The sequence below is a fragment of the Salvelinus namaycush genome, chromosome 23, assembly GCF_016432855.1.
Source record: "Salvelinus namaycush isolate Seneca chromosome 23, SaNama_1.0, whole genome shotgun sequence".
NCBI classification, from domain to species: domain Eukaryota; kingdom Metazoa; phylum Chordata; class Actinopteri; order Salmoniformes; family Salmonidae; genus Salvelinus; species Salvelinus namaycush.
In genome coordinates this window covers 28,136,617-28,153,590 of record NC_052329.1, presented here as the reverse complement: position 1 = coordinate 28,153,590, position 16,974 = coordinate 28,136,617, and the positions used below count along the sequence as shown (strand labels likewise).

At 43.4% G+C, this 16,974-nt stretch overlaps 1 protein-coding gene across 1 annotated transcript in view; it reads right to left on the bottom strand.

Annotated features, from left to right (window-relative positions):
- Positions 1 to 1,571: 1,571 nt before the first annotated feature.
- LOC120018604 (short transient receptor potential channel 4-like) overlaps positions 1,572 to 16,974 on the bottom strand; it is a 43,875-nt gene continuing 28,472 nt past the window's right edge. Inside the window, exons 7-8 of the mRNA XM_038961811.1 lie at positions 1,876 to 1,991; positions 1,572 to 1,749 (exon numbers count right to left, since the gene is read on the bottom strand). Coding sequence (XP_038817739.1) covers positions 1,572 to 1,749; positions 1,876 to 1,991 — 294 coding nt within the window. The remainder of the gene's footprint in view (positions 1,750 to 1,875; positions 1,992 to 16,974) is intronic.

Here is a 16,974-nt window from a genome sequence, read left to right as displayed (position 1 = left end):
AGGTTGCAAGATAAAATCCCTGAGATGACAAGGTAGAATTCTGTTGTTCTGCCCCTGAACAAGGCAGTTAACCCACTCTTCCTAGGCTGTCATTGAAAATAAGATTTTTTTCTTAACTGACTTGCCTAGTTAAATAAAGGTATGGGTTATGGTAAGAGGATTGCTAATGCACTTGTCATCACCCTTACCTTTCTGCAGCAAGGCCCTTTGAAAAGGGAACTTTTTAATAGTCAGAACTGTGTGTGTCATAGAGGATTCTAACAAACAGAGGCGATGCTTTGGACTTAAAGACCTGATGCTTCAGGCAGTGTGAAAACTGAGAAACGGTAGTTTCGCAAGATGTCTGACATAACAGTGAATATCGTAATAAGTGGTGAGATCTCATTAAGACATGTTTTTTAATTTCATAAGACGTTCACTCACTTACTGAAGTGAGCCAATAATTCAATCCTAAAGTTCTCTACTGCTACTGTATACATAAAACATCACTTTTTAAGCCATGTATTGATTGCTTGTTCAGATTTGAAATTATACGGTTGTAAATAAATATGAACTATAAATGTTCCTGGGAAGGTAAGTAACTCTGTGTGTGTGCGTGTGCGTGTGTGTGTGCGTGCATGCGTGCGTGTGGACAAAGCAGAGTTGTGAATACTGTGTGTGGTAATCTCTGGCCGGTCTTTGATCCAGCCCTTTCCCTTGTCCCGTTTCAAAAGGAGCCCGAGAAGAGAAATGGGTGTGCAGTGAAGGAGGAGAAGGTGGAGGGGGTCGAACCATTGAAGTGTTAAGAGTGTGCAACTTTCTTCCCCTCTCTCTCTTTCATTCCTCCCCCATACTATAAGAGCCTTATTATGTCTGTGGAGAAGTGATGAAATGGGCGGCCGTGTGACAGGCAAGGCTCTCTCTCCTGTTTATTAATAAAGGAAGCAGGTTCCCACACAGCTAACAATACGTTAGCCAAGCGAGGCGGCATTGTCTGAGTGGTTTGGTAGAGTCTGAAACGTTATACCGCGGCAGAAGGCAATGTCTGGAGGGGACAAGGAGCAGTGAGAAGCAACATGGTCCGTGATGTTAACATACTATCCACTGAAAGTACATACTGTACAAGACGCAGTACATATAGTTGGGATGTTTTGAGTCTATCAGGAAATACGTGTCTGTGTGTTTCTGTACACTGTACCGTCAATACATTTCACCTCTATTGCCTTCAAAGGAAAAAAATACATAATTGACTAGAACATTTTCTTTCCTTCTATCTCTCTTTCCTTGTTCCCGCCACAACTCAACAAAGCCCAAGCATTGCTCCGGCTGTAATGTGGTAGCAGGCTAGCTAATACATACAGTGGAACCCGGAACCGAGTCAGAAGAAATAGCAGATGCTATCAGCCAAGTTCTAGAGCACCTTTTTTTCTCCCCTTCCTGCGATTATTTTTTTCTCTCCTCTCTCCCCGGGCCGCTGCACAAACGGCCGTCAGCAAGGTATATGACTCTCCATTGATTGTGTGCAGCAGGGGGTCCCTCACTTCAAACCAGGCCCCTCTAAAAGGAGGCTGCCAAAGTCCCACCGAGTCACCTCACTGAGCCGTGAGCGGAGGGGACAGGCGTGACCGGACCACGGCCAGGACTTCAAAGTGGGGCGTGGTGGCGTTGTGCCTCCATCCTGCCGACATGCCGCTGACCTGGTCACCCCGCTGGCTTGGAGGGACATCCTTCATTAGGGCAGGCGGGTAGCAGATCACTGAGGCATCGTAGCTGGACAGGCACAAAAAAGTAATTTTCCGAAATGGAGAATACCTTGCCATATGTCAGCTACTGTATATGGCCGAGTCACTGCACCAACAAATACCCAGGCGACAAGGAGTTCTGTGACAACGCCACCTATTTCTCTTAAGACAAAGCCCAGGGACAGGGGAGGGCAGGGGAGCCCGAGGGGGCTGCCCCAACAGCTCCAGCAGGTGAATAGGCTGGGAGTCTGTCCATAGAGGAGAGCTGTGCTGCACATGGAGGGTGATTAGATAGAGAGGAGAGCCCCGCTCCTTTTCACCGCAATTGGGCTTGAACACAGGTGTTCAAGTGGCACATGAAGCCTATTATCTCGTTCTGGGAGGCCTGCATCGAGGCTGTTATGCAGGGCTAACAATATGAAACAAAGCTAAATCTGAGCCAACCACAGCTCCATTCTCCAGTGGTGTTAAGGTGGCTCTAATGAGAGTGTTGTAGTTTACGTATGTCCCTGTAAAGCTGCACTACATGCTGCACTTTGATTCAAACATCAAGGCTCATTTGGAAAATGGGTAAATCTTCGTTCTAACAAATTCTTTGCAGGGCATTTCATATATGGTATGGGGCTAATGTTGTTAAACATGTTTGGTTAATGGTCTCTGCAGTAGCTTGACGTGCTGTTTAGAGTGCTGCTCACATGCTGCTAGAATGTTCCTAATTTATGACTTATAACTCTGAGTTGATATTCACGTAATAATAAGGAATTCCTCTAGACCACACCCACAAATTGGGGAAAACAAACATTCTTTCCTATTGACCCCCATTGTAAGAGAGCCAACTTCGTCTTAGATTTTTTTGTCATACAGAAATAATAATAAATGTCGAAATGTTGCTTTGTTGTTCAATGTATATGTCACGCCCTGGCCATAGAGAGGGTTTTAGTCTCTATTTTGGTTAGGCCAGGGTGTGATTAGGGTGGCCATTCTGTGTTATATTTCTTTGTTTTTGGCCGAGTGTGGTTCCCAATCAGAGGCAGCTGTCTATCGTTGTCTCTGATTGGGAATCATACTTAGGCAGCCTTTTCCCAACTGTGTTTTGTGTGTAGTTGTTTTCTGTTTAGTGTCTGCACCTTACAGAACTGTTTCGTTTCTCACTTTGGTTGTGGACAGGTGTCCTTTATACTGATAACAAGTTCAAACAGGTGCCATTAATACAGGTAACGAGTGGAGGACAGAGGAGCCTCTTAAAGAAGAAGTTACAGGTCTGTGAGAGCCAGAAATCTTGCTTGTTTGTAGGTGACCAAATACTTATTTTCCACCATAATTTGCAAATAAATTCATTAAAAATCCTACAATGTGATTCATCACAAATTCTCATTTTGTCTGTCATAGTTGAAGTGTACCTATGATGAAAATTACAGGCCTCTCTCATCTTTTTAAGTGGGAGAACTTGCACAATTGATGGCTGACTAAATACTTTTTTGCCCCACTGTATGTAACCAGGTCAAAAATCACGACCTGGGAAATAGACCCTAAGAAAAGAACCCTGTGGCTTCAGGCTATTCGGTGTGGGAGATTGGGAAATGTTGGGACCTGGTGTCCAAGTAGACTGACTACACGTAGCTACAGTTGAAGTCAGAAGTTTACATACACCTTAGCCAAATACATTTAAACTCAGTTTTTCACAATTCCTGACATTTAATCCTAGTAAAAATTCCCTGTCTTAGGTCAGTTAGGATCACCACTATATTTTTAGAATGTGAAATGTATGAATAATAGTAGAGAGAATTATGTATTTCAGCTTTTATTTCTTTCCTCACATTCCCAGTGGGTCAGAAGTTTGCATACACTCAATTAGTATTATGTAGCATTGCCTTTAAATTGCTTAACTTGGGTCAAACATTTCAGGTAGCCTTCCACAAGCTTCCCACAATAATTGGGTGAATTTTGGCCCATTCTTCCTGACAGAGCTGGTGTAACTGAGTCAGGTTTGTAGGCCTCCTTGCTCGCACACACTTTTTCAGTTCTGCCCACACATTTTCTATAGGATTGAGGTCAGGGTTTTGTGATGGCCACTCCAATACCTTGACTTTGTTGTCCTTAAGCGATTTTGCCACAACTTTGGAAGTATGCTTGGGGTCATTGTCCATTTGGAAGACCCATTTGCGACCAAGCTTTAACTTCCTGACTGATGTCTTGAGATGTTGCTTCAATATATCCACATAATTTTCCATCCTCATGATGCCATCTATTTTGTGAAGTGCACCAGTCCCTCCTGCAGCAAAGCACCCCCACAACATGATGCTTCACGGTTGGGATGGTGTTCTTCGGCTTGCAAGCCTCCCCCTTTTTCCTCCAAACATAACGATGGTCGTTATGGCCAAACAGTTATATTTTTGTTTCATCAGACCAGAGGACATTTCTCCAAAAAGTACGATATTTGTCGCCATGTGCAGTTGCAAACCGTAGTCTGGCTTTTTTATGGCGGTTTTGGAGCAGTGGCTTCTTCTTTGCTGAGTGGCCTTTCAGGTTATGTCGATATATGACTCGTTTTACTGTGGATATAGATACTTTTGTACCGGTTTCCTCCAGCATCTTCACAAGGTCCTTTGCTGTTGTTCTGGGATTGATTTGCACTTTTTGCACCAGAGTACGTTCATCTCTAGGAGACAGAACGCGTCTCCTTCCTGAGCGGTGTGACGGCCTTGTGGTCCCATGGTGTTTATACTTGCATACTATTGTTTGTACAGATGAATGTGGTACCTTCAGGCGTTTGGAAATTGCTCCCAAGGATGAACCAGACTTTTTTTTTGAGGTCTCGGCTGAATTCTTTTGATTTAATCTTGATGTCAAGCAAAGAGGCACTGAGTTTGAAGGTTGGCCTTGAAATACATCCACAGGTAAACCTCCAATAGGCTAATTTACATAATTGGAGTCTATCAGAATCTTCTAAAGCCATGACATCATTTTCTGGAATTGACCAAGCTGTTTAAAGGCACAAACAACTTAGTGTATGTAAACTTCTGACCCATTGGAATTGTGATACAGTGAATTATAAGTGAAATAAACAATTGTTGGAAAAATTACTTGTGTCATGCACAAAGTAGATGTCCTAACTGACTTGCCAAAACTATAGTTTGTTTACAAGAAATTTGTGGAGTGGTTGAAAAACAAGTTTTAATGACTGCAACCTAAGTGTATGTAAACTTCAGGCTTCATTTGTCTGTGTGTGGAGAACATTTCCTCACAGGTGAGATATTTAACTTGTTTAATTTAGTCAGTTTGTAACTCCACTCACAACTTGTAGCTGTATAGTCTGTTTGTTTGTGTTGTTGGTCTTGGCTAGCTAGCTGTCACTCATCATGAATGAATGCATGAGAGAAGCCCTACAAAATGACGTTTCTCTAAGTAGTGAGAATGCTAGGGAGCAGGCAATGTTGAAAAGTCATCCTTAGACATGTACTTTTCATACATGTAGTTTTGTAATTGACTAATCAAATCGAATCAAATTGTATCGATCACATACACATGGTTAGCAGATGTTATTACGAGTGTAGCGAAATGCTTGTGCTTCTAGTTCCGACAATATAGTAATATCTAACAAGTAATCTAACAATTCCACAACAACTACCTAATACACACAAATCTACGTAAAGGGATGGAGTAAGAATATATGCATATAAATATATGGATGAGCAATGACCGAGTGGCATAGGCAAGATGCAGTAGATGGTATAAATGACAGTATATAAAACAAGCAGTTTGAAAAAGGTCACGTTTTTGCTGTGAGTCAATGGGGTAACCTAGGTAACTACTATACAGGATGTTTTCCCCACCGTCGAATTTCTATCTAACACCGACTGGGAATGAGCACATTATTGTATGTGACACAAGATAATTAGCTTATGAGAAACCTTAACTCTGCCTATTCACAGTAAAAAGTAGGTTTGATAGAATGTTACAGTAGCCTACATACGGTAGCTGTTTAATCTTGTTCATAGTGAATGTTACAGTAAGTGTACAGTGCATTCAGAAAGTATTCAGACCCCTTGACTTTTTCTACATTTTGTTAAGTTACAGCCTTCTTCTAAAATCAATGAAATAGTTTTCCCCCCTCTTCAATATGCACACAATACCCCATAACTACATTTAGTCAAACCCCCCCCCCCCCCCCCCGAAATATCATATTTGATGCTTCAAGCTTGGCACACTTGTATTTGGGGAGTTTCTCCCATTCTTCTCTGCAGATCCTCTCAAGCTCTGTCAGGTTGGATGGGGAGCATTGCTGCACAGCTATTTCAGGTCTCTCCAGAGATGTTCGATCAGGTTCAAGTCCGGGCTCTGGTTGGGCCACTCAAGGACATTCAGAGACTTGTCCCGAAGCCACTCCTGCGTTGTCTTGGCTGTGTACTTAGGGTCGTTAGAAAGTGAACCGTTGCCCCAGTCTGAGGTCCTGAACGCTCTGGAGCAGGTTTTCATTAAGGATCTCTCAGTACTTTGCTCCGTTCATCTTTCCCTCAAAGTCTCCCAGTCCCTGCTGCTGAAAAATATGGGATGGTGCCAAGTTTCCTCCAGACGTGAGAACGTGAGGCCAAAGAGTTCATTCTTGGTTTCATCAGACCAGAGAAACTTGTTTCTCATGGTCTGAGTCTTTAGGTGCCTTTTGGCAAACTCCTCCAAATAGGCTGTCATGTGCCTTTTACTGAGGAGTGGCTTCCATCTGGCCACTCTACCATAAAGGCCTGATTGGTGGAGTGCTGCAGAGATGGTTGTCTTTCTGGAAGGTTCTCCCATCTCCACAGAGGAACTCGTGAGCGCTCTCAGAGTGACCATCAGATTCTTGGTCACCTCCCTGACCAAGGCCCTTCTCCCCCCGATTGCTCAGTTTGGCAGGGCTGACAGCTCTAAGAAGAGTCTTGGTGGTTGCAAATTTCTTCCATTTAGAAATGATGGAGGCCACTGTGTTCTTGGGGACCTTCAATGAGGCAGAAATGTGTGGTACCCTTCCCTAGATCTGTGCCTCGACACAGTTCTGTCTCAGAGCTCTACGGACAATTCCTTCGACCTCATGGCTTGGTTTTTGCTCTGACATGCACTGTCAACTGTGTGACCTTATATAGACAGGTGTGTGCCTTTCCAAATCATGTCCAATCAATGGAATTGACCACAGGTGGACTCCAATGAAGTTGTAGAAACATCTCAAGGATGATCAATGGAAACAGGATGCACCTGAGCTCAATTTCGAGTCTCATAGCGAAGGGTCTGAATACTTATGTAAATAAGGTATTTCTGTTTTTTAGTTGTAATCAATGTGCAAACATTTCTAAAAAACTCTTCACTTAGTCATTATGGCGTATTGTGTGTAGATTGATGAGAAAAAAATGTTTTTAATACATTTTAGAATAAGACTGTAATTTAACAAAATGTGGAAAAAGTCAAGGGGTCTGAATACTGTCCGAATGCACTGTAAATCCTATGTTTTAGTGTTGTTGTCTATTAAACCACAGGCTATATTGAATGTGCTGTCTGTACTGTATGTTTGTTTGGTGCCAAAATACCACATGAAAAGTAAATGGCAAAGCCTAGTGATAAAATTTACTAATATATAATATTATATCCCAAGCAACTTATAGTCATGCGTGTATACATTTTGTATATGGGTGTCCCCAGCGGGAATCGAACCCACAACATTTGGCATTGCAACCACCATGCACTACCGACATGAGCCAAACAAATCACTTACAATCCACACTCAACACCACCAATTAATCTGTTAAGATAATGACATCAAAACCACTTCTACTGTTAATCTACTGTTTTCATCATTTAGCATTAGTTTGTGTTTGTTTGTGGGAGGGCGAGGATTTACTCTGTTCTCATGAGCTGCACAGCTTGATAGTATCACAATGGGTGCCACAGGCGAGGTCATTTCCGACATCCATACAGGGACTCATATTACAGTTTGTGTAGATGAGATTGGATAAAACTACTGTACATAAACACTCTTTGCCTAGAAGGTTCGAGTCATTAGCAACTAAGTTACCAAGCAACCTCTTGCCTTTCAACTTTTCCCCGTGGAGATAAGTACAATTTCAGACGTTTTTATCGGTTAGGCTTGTGCCTGCACACCACAGGCATGAAAACAACGTAACCACAAGTGCCTCATGTACTGTAAACAACCTTCAGAATGTACTGTACACCACTGTGTGTTTAGTCCGTGCCACACGCCATAAGATCCTACTGGGCTCAAAGGCTCAATGACACGATCAGTTGTAGCTAATGGTTCTTCACACAGTACTTACATTATCTTAAATGCTTCCATCTTATTCTCCATTATCTTGCATGATCCCATCTTACTTACATTATCTTACATGATCCCATCTTACTTACATTATCTTACATGATCCCATATTATCTTAAATGATCTTACGTTATACTAGTTCTTCAAATTGCGTAGGAATAACAGGTGCATTATCTAATTGAAGTTATATTGTGCTTCAACTTAGTTACATTTTGAAACATACATTTTACAGCTACGTTGAGCATTTGTTACTGAAAAACACCCAATTGAAAAGCAAATTAAATATCGAATTAACTTTGAATCAGAACATTGCATTTTTTTATCTAAAGATGGAGACAATCACAAAAGCCACACATCATTTAACTTGCCAGACAATGAGGTACATATGTAGGATCTTAATTTGAGCCAGTTAGCTACAGCAGGAACAAAATCCTGCAGCAACAGGAAATGTGGATTATAATTAATGGACATTTTCATAGGGGTTGATACATTTTTCGTAAGGGAAAATCAAGTCTGAAATTTCTAAGTGGAAATTACAAACTCAGAGCCTTTTTAAACCTCAAACACACTACAAGTTAAAAATGTCCTGCATTGCAGGAAAGTTCTCCTGCAACAGGGTGATCAAATCTGTAGCTACTACCTGTGTCTCATTTCAATTTTGGCATAGCCTACAAATGTGTGAAAAACCCATATCCCCATATGGGAAATATGTGAAAATAAGAAAAAAATAGTGTGGGAGGTAAGTGTAAACAATTAATTAGACAACTGTCTCACATGATCATTATCTCTCTCTCCCCCCTTCTCTCTCTCTCTACCTCCCTCCCTCCCTCCCTCCCTCCCTCCCTCCCTCCCTCCCTCCCTCCCTCCCTCCCTCTCTCTCTCTCTCTCTTTCCCTCTCCCCCTCTCTGTAAGGGATGGGGGCTCTTTTTGCTTTTGTAGTTGAAATTGCCTTACATTCTTCAGATTAGTCTGCGCACAGCAAGAGCCAGCCCAGAAGTTGCCAGGGAAATGTAAATTCCCTCGAAGTCCCTCCATGCCAAAGACCCTGAGGGAAGGAAGAGTGATCTGCAGTAGAGAGCGGACACCACTGTATTAAGGCTACTGTCATACACCAAACCAAAACTTTAGCTATAGTTGCTGAGAGCCTATAGGTAAATTGGTCAATTTATGTCTGCTCTCGTGGATAAAGAAAATATAGACGGATGGGGTTAGGGTTATAGCTTAATCTCTCTAGATTTACACACAAACACATAACATATTTCATTATTTTTCCTAATTCAGAATTGTACTTAATTTCATTAAAACATAATGCAACATCAAAACATGATATTATAGTTAACAGTATTAATCATTATTAGATTCTGTATAGGCTACTAATATAACAGGTTTCTACGGGAGTATAACAATATGAATATATTTGAAATTGCCCTAAACTGTCAAATGACAATGACTTTCCACTGTATCCCAGAATCAGAGAACTACACATCCTAGTCCATCAGTACAATAAGAAGTCCAACCAAATCCTTTTCCTTGCATCGTTATAGAAAATAATATATTTGCATCCAATTGCACTAAGTTATGTTGAACCAATTGGAGCCGGAAGTACTGTAAGGATAATGATGTTATCTACCCAGACAGATTACCTCCCCTTGTGTGGGGTGTGTGGGGGGAATATGTGAATCCATGAAAAGTGAAAGATTGCTGCTGTGTGTATATCCGCGCTGGCTCGCTGGGTGATACTAGCTGAGTGCAATGAGCCATTGGCATTTGAAGGCAATTAGCATGGGGGGAATACGTTCCGGAACTAGCCAGCCTATACAAACAAACTGCTCGTCATAATGAGCCTTGACTAGACTGGGGAGGGGTTACCATGGAGACCCCTCAACAAGCTGTCTCAGTTCCATCCCATTTTGGAGAACATCATTTTTCTATTTTATATCGACCCGTCTTTTATTGGATGCGTTTAGCAGTAGAAGTGCATGTACTGGAGTATGCTTTGTCAGATGTGTGCAAAGTAGAAAGTCGATCTATGATTACATCAAAAATATATGCTACAGTTCAATTCAAAGACACATTTTTCACTGCACTATTTTTACACAGAAACACATTCACTAAGTTTGAGATTCCTCAAGCGTCTCCCATCCTAAGCCTTAGAACTGCGTTGCCCTGCCAACCCTGACCAGGAACAACAGGCCAGGTGTTTGAGGCACTGTTCTGATCCCTTGGAGGGGGGTTCCTGCTCTCTGCTGGGAATGAACACACAGACACAGGGACACACACAGATACAGGGACAGACACAGGGTCACACACATAGACACACACACACAAAGCTCACCTCATTCAAACTCATTCATCGACTCCCACTATGCGCAGTTCTTCTGTTATCCCATTCAGTTGTTTCTTTAAGCTAGTGGTACTTCAAGATTGTTTCCTAATATCATATTGATATGTCATGCATCTATTTTATTCACATTTTATTATACATTTTTATTTTGGAGATGCAGTGTTTACGTAATATCATGTTTTATCTCACAGGGACCTATTTCATGCCAATATTATCTGACCAATGATACATGCTTTTTGTTGTTTCATATTTGAAGACATGGAATATGCTTGTCTCTTACAGTAGTCCATTCTTGTTTTCACTGAATACTGTAGGAATTGAGATCAATATGTGAGTGAAATGATCGTAATGACTTTGCACAGACAAACAGACAAAGCATTCTCATAGTGTGAGTGGTTGTTGGTCCACTGGTTGGAGGTCAGAGGTCTCAGACACAGTGTTCCAGCCCAGCCCAGCCTGCCGAGCTCAGCAGAGCAGCCTTCTGTCCTGCATGGTGCCCTGATGCTGTCCGGTCATTGCACAGTCCCTCCTGGCTCCATTTGTCCGCCAGTGGCACATTCCTTCCTCTTGGCCACTCTTGTGTTTATTTCCAAGGAGAAGTCTTTTTCCCAGGTCTCTCTTGGCCTCCGACCGAAGGCTTTTGGCTGAGATCCACGCTAGACAAAAAGGCCCGGGCATTCCAGCTGTCTGCGTGTAATCCTCTGTGTCAGCTCGTGTTAATGTTGCAGTGTAAAATCTGAGGGCGCAAAGCGGCATGGAATATTAAAACATCACCCTCAGAATTCTCTGGAAAGGCAACTAGTCTGCTGGTGGCCACTATACTGTAGGAAAGGCTAGCCACTGGCTATCCTTACGGTTACAAGTGTGTTTTTGTGTGCGTGTGTGTGTATTTTACTTGGCTATCCTTGGATAGTCCCCATTTGTCAGAATCCTTAGATTGTAAAACAATGAAAATTCTGACATTTCACCTGTCCCCACAAGGAAAAAGGCTATTTTAGGTTAAAGGTTTAGGATTATGGTTACAATTAGGATTAGTGTTAGGAGTTTGGGATTAAGGTTAAGTTTAGGGTTAGGTTAAGGCTTAGGGTTAGTATTAGGGGTTAAGGGTTTGGGGTTAGTGTTAAGGTTAGGGTTATTGTTAGGGGTTAAGAGTTTGGAGTTAGGGTTAGGTTAAGGCTTACGGTTAGGTTTAGGGGTTAGGGAAAATAGGATTTTGAATGGGATTCTTTTCTTCGGTCCCCACAAGGATAGTAAAACAAACGTACAGTATGTGTTTGTATGTATGTTTGTACGTGTAGCGAAGTTTGCAGTTGCACTATCAGTAAGGAAAACCGATAAGATTCAAGGAGAATCTCATCCAAATCAAGAAAAGGAAGGAGATTGACTAATGCGAGACTAAATCAGCATTTCCGTTTATCTGAAGGTCCTCCACAGACTACAGAGGCAGACAATGGATGAATGACACGGTTCTGTGGATGGTTAATTATCCAGACTCCCCCCCCCCCTCTCTGCTCCTGTCCTCGTTCAGCACCCCTTCTCACTACTGCACCACCTCCCGCCCCTGTCCCCACCACCCAAATCCGCTTTTATTCACCAAAATGCATTGTCTGCAATAATGTGTTGCATGCAATATCTGTCTGAGGAAGGCATTGACTTCAGCTTCACGCAATCCATTCTTTGATTAATCATGGCTTTGGATCGTGTTTATGCGTGTGTGTGTGTGTGTGCGTTCCTGCATGTGTGCGTGTATGTTTGGTATGTGTGTGTGCAGACGTGTGCGTACTCCTGATACGATGGTTCACGTCTGTCCTTTCTTCTTTGTCTACTTTCCTGTTTCCCTCGGTCTGTCTGCCACCCAGGATGTTCTCTCTCCTGATGCACAGCCAGTCTGAGATCATCGTTGGCACATTGAGTGAATAGAGATTTGGGATTTATTTACTGAGCAAAGCAGCTTTGGGATGCAGACGGTTTCTGGTTGTGTTTGGATAGTTTGGTTTAGAGGGCTGACACTGCTTCCAGCACTAGGAGAGGAAGAGAGATCAGGAGAGTCAGTCATATCATGGATGATGTCACACACAACGACACACACACACACACACACACACACACACACACACACAGGTTAATTAGCTAGTGTATAAAGAGAGTGCAGAGCAGATGGAGAGAGAGAGAAAGAGAAAGCTACGATGGAAAGGCACTGTGTGTCTCTGGGAGACTGGGATGGGGCCACTGTTGCCAGCTGCTGCGCCTGCTTTCTGATGACTTGTCAGTTTGCGAAGGACAGGTTGTTTTTCTGTGCTGCTGGGCAAGGGCCCTCATTATCACATCAGTGTCATCTTTCTCTGTTTTCATCCACAAGGCAGCTCACACCCCTGCGAGAGGAGGACCATACCGGCCCTCATATCTACCGCCTCATACAGATGGGGCCGGCCATGTCGGTGCGTGTGTGCGTGTGCATATTCTATTCTGTTTCATACATTTCATCCATGATAGTTTTCGGCATGAGTTTATGCGGAGGTAGGGCTGAAGTGTTATAGATTTAAAGGTGATTCCCGACTGAGCCATCATATGCAGCATTTACAGTGAATGCCGTCTCCGCTAACGCCTTTAAAATTCAGTCACGCCTTTGAATAGAGACCGAAGTTGTGGACATTTCTATAAATAAGGGACCATTGTGACAATTGTTTTGCAGGAACCAAAGCTTTCAGGTGAGAGAATGGACCTGAACTTGGTCTCACTAACATTGTGACAAATGCAACTTTTGACCTGTTTTGTCCTCACAGTTCAATAAGACAATACCAGTGTATTGCATATCATATAACTTGTCTTAGGTCATCCTCATGCCAAAAAGTGGTACAACAGAGGTTATTTGATTTGCTGGGAAATTATGTCACAGGAAAAAGTCCTACAAACATTTCTGTTCAGAGACCAATTAGACCCCTTGGTTTGAGCAACAGTTTGGCTCTGTGAGCTCTGTTTAGACATCGAAGGAATACCTGTGTAGCTGGCTCTGTAGACCAGGTGTCTTCAGAATGGCCAACGGTCATTCAGCGCCGGCTGGGGGCACGGGGGGAGGCATTGGCCGCTCCTTTCGACGAGGAGACGGAGTCAGTGCGCAACTGCATCGTGTTTCCCAGCTGTTCCAGCCCCTTGTGTCAGAACGCGATTAGCCCGATCTAGAATGAACCCGGACTGTGTTCTTAACACTTGCCTATCTGTCCCTCTTATCTACGCCCTAGATGCGAGGCTTCCGTTGGTACCTGTTCTAAACAAGAAAAATGGGGGGGGGACGAAGAGAAAGAGCACGAGGACAAAGCTGGGAGCAGAGGAACAGAACACAGTGGCTTTTGTGTACGAGGGGAGCCCTGGCACAAACACAGGCTTTTCTGTAAGACTATCCCACTGCTCCTAGCCCTCTGCCTGGGCCCTCAATACAGCCTTTGTCCTCTCACATCACCAATGACATTGAGAATCGGCACCCAGCAACACCTGGCCCCTCGCAGCAGAGGCACCAGCGATAGCACTTTCTCTCCCAGCAGGCCACATGCAGCTCATAAGTTATGGTATAGAGAGGAGAGGAAGGGGGGATGAGGAGGACACTGTGGCTTTGTGCAACTTGTCTCACCTCTTCTCATTTATTTTCTTCTCTTTTCTTCTCGTCTTCCACTTTCAACAAAATGCCACCTATGTTCATTGGGTAGGCTACACTTCGACACTCATAATCAGGATACAGGAGACTCTTGTCTTCTGTAATTTTCCTAGCAGCCATCTTTTGTGTGTGTGTGAGAGAGAGAGAGAAGGAGAGCGACACGGAGAGAGAGAGTAGTAGGGGAGGAGAGTTGCAGAGGCGGTCAGTCAGCTTTTCCTTTTTGCAACCTGATCTCTGTAACAAGGAGGTTGGGAGAGATAAAAGGAGAAAGGAGCCCTGTCTGAGCCTGACTACAGGAAGAAGGCCATTAGAGGTGAGTCAGTATCAGGTATGCGGTCAGAAATCCCAGCCAATCACAAGTTCAGTACATTAGGGAGACGGCAGCTTGTCTCCAGTCCCCCCTCCTCCCTCCCAACTGCTGCCCCATCAGAGTACAGCAATAACACACACACACAACGTTGACATATTTCTGGCATGGTTGCACTGACCTATCGGGTTGTTTTCAGATTTCTCACTGTCTGTAGCCTATAGGGGATATCCTGGCACAACAGTATGAAAAACGGACACCCCATTTCCTACTTGCCACTTCCTGCTGTTCCGAAACTTCGGAGTGAGCGACAAATGGACTCCGGAGGTTGTGTCATTACGATGATCTCCTTATCAGAATGGCTACTGCTGAAGAGGATCAGTGGCAGCAGAACCTCTATCTGATCATGGTTGTGTCCAAAATGGCTCCCTATTCCTAATATAGTGTGCTACTTTTAACCAGAGCCCTATTAAAAAGGGAATAGGATGCCATTTGGGGCATAGTCCTTGTTGGGTATAAAGCCTCCAACTCCTGCAGCTGGGAAAGTCTAGGAGAGCAATGGGGGCTTACGCCTGTCTGCAGGGGGGTTCAGAGAGGGTGGAAGTGTGTGTACAGTATGTATGTGTACTGCTGAGGAATGCACATCTTTCAGACCACCTGACCCACTAGTCTCTGGGGTCTGTATAATTTAACCCAGGCTCAGAATAGAGCTGTCGCAATTACAGTAGGTCCAGTTGCTTAACTTTTTTTTTTTTAGACGCTTGCATTTTCTATTATAGGAGTACTCGGACAGGGTCAAAATAAATGGGTTGTTTCTTTTCCTGGTCTAGAATGTAAAGAACTGTCATTCCTCTTTGGGTTGGCTATCAATAATGTGTTGATGTCAGCAGTTGCTGCAGTCTATAATGTGATATTTTTGTACACATAACATGATGGACGGGATTCCATTCAATCAGAGAATCTTTCAGTCCTGAAGGTCTTTACTTTACAATTTGAATTCAAATTTTTATTAGGATCCCCATTTGCTGACACCATAACGTCAGCTACTCTTCCTGGGGTTCAACACAGAACTATAAATACATTACAAACAATACATTTACATTAAGACATTACAAACATTTAACAAGTAGACAGAATAGTCATTGTTTGAAAACAAAGCTCTTTCTCAAAACCAGCCAGCCAAAAACACTTGGAGACACAACCCAGGCCAGTAAAACGTATGTGTGAACGGGTAATAATTCAGAAGTATTCATAAAGAGATATACAAAAATATTTCCTAATATGAATGTGGGATTCTCTGTGTTAGGATTTCATGATCGTTCAATGGTCTTCCATTGATCTTGTGTAAAATGTTTTCCTGTGTCTCTCTTCCCTGTCAAGTAGTCACAAGTAGCCATCTGAATGCACATACTGTACTTCCAGCCAATGCCATGCCAATGTGGGAGGTTTGTTCCGCTCAACAGGCAGCCACAGAATACCCATTCAAATGTCACTGCATTAGCCAACAGATGGTTTCCATCTATATCACAAAGTGACCACACATGTCAGTTCTCTCTCTCTCTCTCACGTGCAAATGCGCACGCGCACACTAACACACACTCCTGGCTTGATATGGCTATGCATGGGACTGGGGGCCCCAGTTTTCCTCCTTTTCACCAGTAATGACATGTGAAAGAAGCTGGCACGGCCTAATGTGGCACCGTGTCCAGACCAGAGAGACATTTTCTCCCAGGATGCCCGTTGCCCCAGCCACATCCCCAGACGCTGTTTGGTAATGGCCTCAGTGATTGAATGGTAGCGGAGGGCTGGGAAGAGGGGGGGGGGGGCAGAGAGAGAGAAAATGTTGTGTTTTCATTAACTTGGGAAGTTGGCAGATTGGGGCAGAGTGTCAGAAATGAAACTGATGAGGACGGAGGAGTCATCAAGGTGATGGGGTGAAGGTTTAAACGGTCAACCGTTTCCCTATAACAGTGCACAATTTTTTATTTAATAGGCAACCTATTCCCTACATAGTGTGTTGGTCAAAATTAGATTAGTGCACTTTATTGGCAATAGGCAATTTCGAACGCATTCTATTATGAGGGGGCAATTACGTGTATTTTTGGTTCAGACTCAAGTCATCTTTCATCTTTGGCCGTTTCAATGCCTCTCTGCAATCCTGCTAGTCCCAATTTCCCATCTTCGCAGCTTAGATGGAGAGAGCCTTACCCTACATGGTAGCATTAGCTTTAGGTATTGTGGATGAGACTGACTAAAAAAGGTCTTGAATGGCAGCTGCTCTGCTGTGTTCACCCCAGAGAGCAAGGGAGAGAGAGACGTGGACTCACTGCAGCCATCCCACACTGCAGAGCACGATGCCCATCAATCACCCTACTGTCCTACACAGCCTCCCATTGTTGGGGTTCCTGAGAATCAAGAAACACGTTGGCAACCTCTGTTTGTTTTTTGTTCTCAGAAGGGCCCTGCAATAACCATCCCTTTGTCCGAGTCGTATTGATAGAATCTGGAGAATAAGCAGATTTGCAATAGATATTAATGAGCCAGAACAATAGGTGATCAGCGGTGCAACACAGGCCAAACAACAAGCATGGTCTTTATGTTGCCAGGATACCGTGTGCTTGGGGGTTGGGGGTTATTCAATCACAGGAGGAAATG